General features: G+C 39.1%; 1 protein-coding gene across 1 annotated transcript; it reads right to left on the bottom strand.

Annotated features, from left to right (window-relative positions):
• Positions 1 to 2745: 2745 nt before the first annotated feature.
• LOC104156442 (ubiquitin-conjugating enzyme E2 B) lies at positions 2746 to 7676 on the bottom strand. Its single transcript, XM_009696576.1, has 5 exons — positions 7600 to 7676; positions 6846 to 6871; positions 5682 to 5771; positions 4158 to 4246; positions 2746 to 3316 (listed from the first exon to the last, which is right to left on the bottom strand). Exons 1-5 carry the CDS (start codon positions 7623 to 7625, stop codon positions 3188 to 3190), a joined length of 360 nt encoding a protein of 119 aa, XP_009694878.1. The 5' UTR covers positions 7626 to 7676; the 3' UTR covers positions 2746 to 3187.
• Positions 7677 to 8028: the final 352 nt, after the last annotated feature.

Here is an 8028-nt window from a genome sequence, read left to right as displayed (position 1 = left end):
GAGGCAGGCGTAGGCCTTCCGGTCTGTGTGGAGCCTGCCGCCGCCGGCGGTCTGCAGACAGCACAGGGTGTCTGTCACTAAGGAACTCCTCCATAAGGAACCCTATTCAGAGAAGTTAATAAACGTACAGGGAAGATGATAAATCAGCGAGCTGAGCTCCTGCAAGGCACGCTCCGGGGCAGCTCACAGCCAGGCAGGACCAGCCCCAGTGCAGGCACATTTCCACCCGAGGAGTCCTGGAGGATGGCAGGGACCAGGGAGTGCAAGGAAATCACACCAGCCTGAACAATCGGTAAAAATGAACCAGCTAGTGATGTTTACACACAAGCTTCAGGAGGAATCTGAGTCCGGGTCGGCAAGACAGCCTTCCTGAGCAGGCAGCATCAGTCAGTCATCAGTGGAAAGAGCAAAGCGATGGCACATTGAGATAGGCTTAGCTTAGGCTGTGTTACATTCCTTTACACCGTAATCAATGGGCTCATTTTGCCTCGTAATCAAATTGCTCTTCTATGAAGTTTTAACAGATTCTAATCTATACTCTGTGATTATTTTTAATGTGTTCTTTGGGAAGGCTTGCAGAAGTCACCAATCCTTTTTCCACCTCGCAGCTCTCAGGTGGGATGCTGTGCGGTCTCCTGTGCACTCGAGGACTCCCACCTGAAGAAACACTGGTTCCTCTACACCAGCATCTACTCACAGGTCATCATCAAGAACCTGGATTCTCACCCTTGGCCTGTTGTCATCCAGATTCTGCAGTCATCACACAGCATTAACATGCAAAATCCAGTCAAACAAGGGAATGTCTCTCCCCACCATACACTGGGAATACAGTAACCACCTTTGTCTGTGGGACACCAGGACAGTTTCCACCCAGAGTTTAGCTACTCACTGTAGGCTCCAAATCCTACCTACAACAGAGACCACTCCTACGCCTTCACACACACACATGTAGACCACTCTTACACCTTCAAACACACACATGTGTCTGTCTATATATTGTGGGTCCCTGCTCAGGCACAGGCGCTTCAAGTTTGCAGCACTGATCACTAATTAAACCTCCTTCTGCTCCAATTATGTTTCTGACATATGCTGCCTCCATCCTAGATACACAAAAACATTTTCTGAGCTTAATCAATCTGTAACTAGGCTAAACTGGCTGTTTAGGAATAATCAAATTCACGTGGACTCTAATGAATGGCAAATCTCATGCACATGTCAAACAAAAATAAATACTGAAACAGGAGACAAAATTTTAAAACTGGCTGTTTAGGAATAATCAAATTCACATCGACTCTAATGAACGGCAAATCTCATGCACATGTCAAAGGAACAAAAAAAAATACTGAAACAGGAGACAAAATTTAAAAAAAAAAATCTTCAAAGTTTGGACTAATTCTTAGAAAGAGGAAGCTTTTCTGTATTGTGAACAAAAATCTTCAGGCTGGTGCTCCTTTGAGCTATGTAACACTGCTTTGCAAGTGTTACTGTAGTCTCACCATAGTCAAAAAGCAAATTGGATCCTTTGGGGCTTCTGTTAATAATTAGACCTAGATTGAAGAATTTTTAAACACAAATTCACTGACTCAAGGAAAGCAAACGGACTTATCAAGATGGTAGTTTAGTATTACTTAGCACTAATGCTTCTGAGCCTTTGCACACTAGCTACAGTTTTCTAACAATTCTTATCTAAAGTAGAACAGGAGTTTTGCTCAAGCTACTAACAGCTTGACTAATATTCTTACAGCAGTTTCCAAACTTAATAGTGCTGCTCCTACAAAATACAAAACAACTTTATGAGCAAGTGTGAGGTGTAAATTGATATTCCTGTTTCACTGCATTAACCAATACTAACTTTTAGTAATGACTCTTGCAAATAAACATTTTCTTTTCTCGCTGAAGTAAACTTCCACTGCTTTTCACGCAACACCGAGCTGTATTTTGTTATGGGATGTTTTGGGGGTTTTAATACATATGTAATGCTGGTTGAAATTATGACAAAAGGGATTACAGTTTTACTGCTGGGAGAGAAAAAAAAAAAAGGCCTAATTCTTTAGTCATGCAGCCTGGTTTACAAAATACAGTAAGAAATTACCACATCAACACTTACAAAACCAAACCCAAACTTCTTTAAAATTGGCCATTTAAGAATATATGGAACCTCTGTGATACAGACACAAGACCTGACCACATGGTACACAGCCAAGTTTTAAAGAATAACTCCATTAAATCTGCAGGCATGTATTCTTCTGTTGGTGATTAATTTTTTTCCCTACCCCCAAGGGAAACTAATGGGATACCTCTTTAATTATTAGAAGATATTCAAAACTATATTACAGTATCAGTATGGGAATATAGGACAGATTTAGATGACAACATTTTACAACTTGATAAAATACAGTCTCCCTGAAAAATAAAAGTTATTAGAATACACCATCATCATCAAGCCTGGTCATCCAGGTCCTGTTTGCAACTCAGCTGCTGGTTTAAAGTTGGACTTCTAGCAAAACAGTTACATCTGTTTCCCCATTTGTAAGTTGGCAGCTACCAGTACTTCTCTTCCTCATACAACTGAGGACACACAAAATCAAGTTCAGCTCTGGTGCAGATGCAGAGACATCTAGTGAAGACAGTTACATCATGGATTAATTTTTCTGTTTGTAAAGTGCATGGTATAATCAGCATGTACCAAAAGGAAAAATGGACTAAAAATGAGCCCTTTGAAAGAGATACAGAGTGAGAGCAGAATGTCTTGCACTAAGGTTATGTATTTAACAGTTTTACATGAAATATTTCTATATAAAAACTTTGTTAAGTGCTTTTTCTCCAATTTAAAAATCTAAAGAATTCAAAAATAAGGCATTCAATATTTGAAAAAGTACAGATTTACAAAATGTGTATATTCTGTCATGAAAACTCCACACCAACATTATACACTTGGAAAAAAAATACAAACAGGATATATTACAAATTTATGTAGCAATAACTTAGTTCATACCATGCAATAAAAAGTACGTTAATCAAGATACACAAGCTTTTAAGTTTCCTAAACTGGAGGGCTTAATTTTGTTTGCAAATGAGTTTTTATGCAAATTCTTAGAACTGTGGCACTTGAAATTTCTGGTAGCCTTTCTATTGAGAGTTATAGTGTACATAATGATTATGAGGATGGAGAGTAACAAAGCAGCTGTTACGAATCATTCCAACTTTGTTCGACAATAGCTGAAACTCTTTTCTCATATTCACGTTTGTTCTCCTGATAAAGTTGTGCCGCCTGACTGTTTGCTGGACTGTTTGGATTAGGTTCATCAAGCAGAGACTGTAAAAAGGGGAAAACAAAACATGAGACAAACCAGCAGACTCTAAATCAGAGAAAAAAAAAATCAACTTACAACATTCAAATCAAATGTGTTTCATGAAACAGACATGACTCAGAAGAGCCCAAGTGAGGAAAAAAAACCAAAACCCAAAACAGTTAAAGTCATAGCTAGGCACCCGTAATTACATTACTGAACCTCAAATTATACACTGCATAAGCATTAACACTGCATACACTTCTGGGTTCACACACCTAACAGATACATAGTCATTTGTGCCAGTTAGCAGTCTGATGCTAATTGATTATTTGGTAATTACACTACTGTTGTCATTCAGGACTAAAGAGGGCCTTAAGATGCCTCCTACAAAACTCCACTGTAGAAAAACAGAAACAATCACACAGGAGAAGGAAAAAAAAAAAAAAATAGTAGTACATTTTTGCTGTGCCAGGCCATTTTTACTTATTCCAACTAAAGCAGCTTTCGGCAGCATCGTGTCCTTGAGCACTGCATAGAGCAAGGCTTCATGATAAAGGTTAGTGTTTCAAACACTCGGCCAATTTCTACATCTGATTTCCTACCTTGACTAAAAACAGTTAAAAAGGAATCCAAATCAGTAATTGTTTTCCTGTAAAAATATATTTAATGGCAGTTTTGTAGCTCAAAATTAGTAATTACATAGGTCAGCACCTTAGCCGTTATTTGATCTAAAAAGCTACTGCTTAGCTCAAGTTCTGAAGTCTCCCTTGATATAGATACCTGGTAGCCCCATCACTGAGCTGCATATGCTGGAATAGAGACTGACAACAACATAATCGTTTGCTAAAATAGATAGAAAGTTACCTGAATTGAAGTTAAAATAGATGAAACATCGTAGGTTGGACTCCAGCGATTCTGAAGAATATCTAAACATATGCTACCATCTGCATAAACTGTAAATACAACATAGATATCATTTAGAAACTATCAGATTTTATAGTTTGTTCATTACATACTGTTCAAGGCAGAGTCACTGTTCCAATTCAGTCTGTGCTTAAATTAGTGTTTTAGGAAAGAGGACAGCTGTTATGTCTCACAATCTTCTGCAGTCTGACACCTTGTATTTTGAGGAGATATATTACTGTACGTAACAGAAAATTTATGAGGAAAAGAAGGAAGGTCTAAAGATTATGGCATTAGCACAGGAACTGGCAGACTTGGTTTCTTGCTCCCTTGCATGACTGGCTCATGTTCACACAGAGGAGAGGCCTCCCAGAGAGCAGCGAGAGATTCACTGCAGGAGTGGAATCCACTGCACCAGCCGAGGATCTTGCAGCCATCACATTCTGAACAGTGGGAGCTCTTACCCCCTTTTCATATACTCTACACTCACTATGAGACACACCAAGGCAGACAATAGAAAATATTGCAAAGTGTTCCTGAAATCCTACTTCTGTCTGCGTACCTATCAGCAGTCTTAACAGAGCCTGTATGAAACTGAGACTCGCCACTCAAACTCCTACACTCTAATCTTCTACTAGTTTGTTCGTGCCAACAAAACCCAACAAATTACACAAACTCTGTCAGAGGCATACTGGCCTGCATGGTATGGGACAGATGAATGGTTAGAGGGTACTGTCTAAAATGTCACAGAACTGAAGCCAAGGTCAGCCTCTGTTCAAGGAGGGCTCAAGCTACAAGAAATGCTGGAATGGGCTTATGCTTCAGCCCTCAAATTGAATCTATACCCCCCTTTGCTACAGAGGGGCTTAGAAAAGCAAAAGGCATGCTTTGCATTTTCTGCATGCAAGAAAAACTGAATAAAACCTATCAAGTGCTGGAGCAGGAACGATGGCACTCTTTCTCATAATGCTGCCCTCATCACTGAGTTTGGGTCAGCCACCTCCTCTGCGCTCCCCTGCTGCATTCTCACCTTCCTCCTTGTGGTAGTACTGGTTGGTACAGTGAACCAAAGTTGTGGACTTGGCTGAAATCTCGCCTGACAGAAATAAATAACATTTGGCTCAATCAGCTCCCTACTCGGATTCACGACGTGGCTGCACATACACGATTGCTGTTACATGGAAGGGGGCAGGAATCTACAACCAGAATTGCCTCTTTAAGCCAAGCTAAGTGCAGCTGCTGCTGAAAATGCTCACAGGCTTCGCTACTGAGGCTATATATTGATTAGAAAGAGACAGATAGCTGCTTCTTAATAGCATCATCATTCTTAATTTTTCATCAAGCAGCTGCTGTCCTAGACATCTACTTAGGAAGTGGCCATGAAGAGAGATGGAGAGCTGTCAAGCATTCTGGAGCTTCGCAGAATACCTGACCACATCATAATATTTAATGAGTATTACGACTAAATAAAAATGATTTACTCACCATTTGGATGGAACATTTTTGATAAAAACCTAACAGTTGGAGGCTTATTTGGATATTCTTCTGAAAATTCTATTACTAGTTTAAAAGTACCTGTCCAAACAAACATAAATACAATCAGATAATGAACAACAAAAACCATCTCCAGGAAGATACACAAGGTAAGTTAATTTACGTGCTCCGTGATCAGTATTTCTTCTCACCATTATATAAACAAACAACATGGAGTCTGGTTTCTTTTCTTATATTTTGAGTGATAATGGAGCTATGGAACTACTGCTTAGTGATAGTAATAAACCCAGCAGCAGCAGCAAGGTAGAAGCTTGGGTGCTCAGTGTATACTTGGCAAAGGCAGCTAGATCCAACATCAATTATCCCACTGCCCTCCCCTTTTTCTGTGACCCAACATGCTGGTTCCATGGACTTTGGTGACTTTAAGGCGTTTCATTAAGGAGGCACTGTGGTGCCAGCAAAGAAACACTGGAATTTCATAATCAGCAATCTCAGTTTTTGGAGCCCATGACTGATTCACCAAAAACCTTTATTATGGATCAGTGAATAATTTACTGTAACTCCTCCAACCCAACACAGAGAAAAACCCATCTGCTGCTGATTACTGCAATAATACTATAATTATTAAACTCATTATTCCTCATATGCCTAAGGGAAGTTCATTACACACGAACTTTCATGTTTATGTACAAATTCGGTATTCCCTCCCCTTCACTGAGTTCTATATTCAGAACAATTCAAGATTTTTCACCTCTTCTTCATTAGGAGAACAAAGATGAAACAAACATGCCACAAAGATGACACCAGAAAAGCACGCTGTCTTGTTCAGCTTAGCTATGGAGATGTGAAAACACATCTGGCAGCATTAGACCAGCTTCCCGCACTCAAAGCTCTAGTATCTACGTATAAACAAGCCTTGATATAAGCATTGCTTCCTAGCTTTCTAACTAACCATCAACCACTATGACAAGAACCTGCTTACATCAAAATACAGTACTTTTATAGCCAACAAGACCTTACTCTTTCACTTTTTTGCTTGCTTAGTTTGTTCCAAATTATATACAGATAACATCTATTATTTTCTCAAAGCAGAACAATGTTAATACTGGCAATATTTATAAGAATGACAGAGGAAATAAAGAGTTAGCTGCTTACCGTCTTCAAAAGGTGTCCCTTCTGGCCTGAAAGGTTTTAAAAACAAACTCCAGTTAAAAATGATCATTACCTACTTCTGAACAGGCACAGTAAATTTGTACCTTCTTCCTCATCCTCCCCAAGATACAGGTATTGAATATTTAGAGACGTATCCAGAGGCAATCTCTGAGAGCTTTGTCATACCTAAGACACTTTCCCATAGTCAATCTGCTAGTTGAGCTATCTACTTTATCTTCATCCCAAACACCACATACGCCATTACATGACCAGATCGAAATTAATGAGCAAATTACTAGCAAGCATACTGCAGTTTTATGAAAGGATACCAAGCCAGTTCCTGTTCTGTAGGGTATGTAATATAACTTCCTAGACAGAACCTGTACCTCGTTCTACTGGGCATCAATCCAATCACTGCTAATACATCTGGTTTTAATGCCTTGAGAACATGTGGTTCTTACATACTTTAAAGAGGAGGCCTGCTTTTTCATAACTCAACTCCTACACAGCCTAACCTATTTGTTAAGCCATATGCAAGCTTCAGTCAACAAAAAAGATGAACAAATGTTAAATTTTTCTTTCCTACGCTTTCTGTATCACCGCTGAAAAAAGATGTTTAGTGCGACAGCACACTTAGTCATTTTTCTAAGTCTCCTGGCTTCATGTACATAAAAGAGAGTAATTGTAAAAACAAAACACAAGTTTTATTATATTTAGCCCTTTGATATAGAATTTTATAGTGATCAAAAACTCTTACCCAAATATAACTGCATTCCATTGCATTATATTATTCTCAGATGGTGCACCACTGACACCCACAGGAGGGTCTTCTTGCAATCTAAGAATTACAAATATAGAATGACAAGTCTTATATAAATGAAATACTTCCACCCACAAGTATAATTTAACAGCAGTATCTAGATTTTCTAAGCATTTTCTCATTCCAAATCCGAGAGTACACAAAGCATTACATGCAGATTATCAGTATTCCAAAAGACAAACCCACAAGATGACGCACAGTAAGATTTTCTCATGTATTACACCAACGGCCCAACAGTTTAGCTTAAGTGTGTGGGGAGCAAAGCATTAACTCCAAGAATAATTTAAAGCACCACATACAGCTCGGATTTACAGTACTACATAGCAAACTATGAAAGAGCAATTGCTGCTGGCTGCCACGATGAAG

The sequence above is a fragment of the Cariama cristata genome, unplaced genomic scaffold, assembly GCF_000690535.1.
Source record: "Cariama cristata isolate BGI_N322 unplaced genomic scaffold, ASM69053v1 scaffold25503, whole genome shotgun sequence".
NCBI lineage: Eukaryota > Metazoa > Chordata > Aves > Cariamiformes > Cariamidae > Cariama > Cariama cristata.
Note: the sequence above shows the minus strand (reverse complement) of the source record. Positions and strands in the feature narration are given on the sequence as shown.

Coding starts and splice junctions, on each gene's coding strand:
- LOC104156442 (XM_009696576.1), bottom strand. CDS start 7,625: ATGCAATGGAATGCAGTTATATTTGG. Junction 4,247..5,681: donor AAAAATGTTCCATCCAAATG/GTGAGTAAATCA, acceptor TTGTATTTACAG/TTTATGCAGATGGTAGCATA. Junction 3,317..4,157: donor CTATTTTAACTTCAATTCAG/GTAACTTTCTAT, acceptor CCCTTTTTACAG/TCTCTGCTTGATGAACCTAA.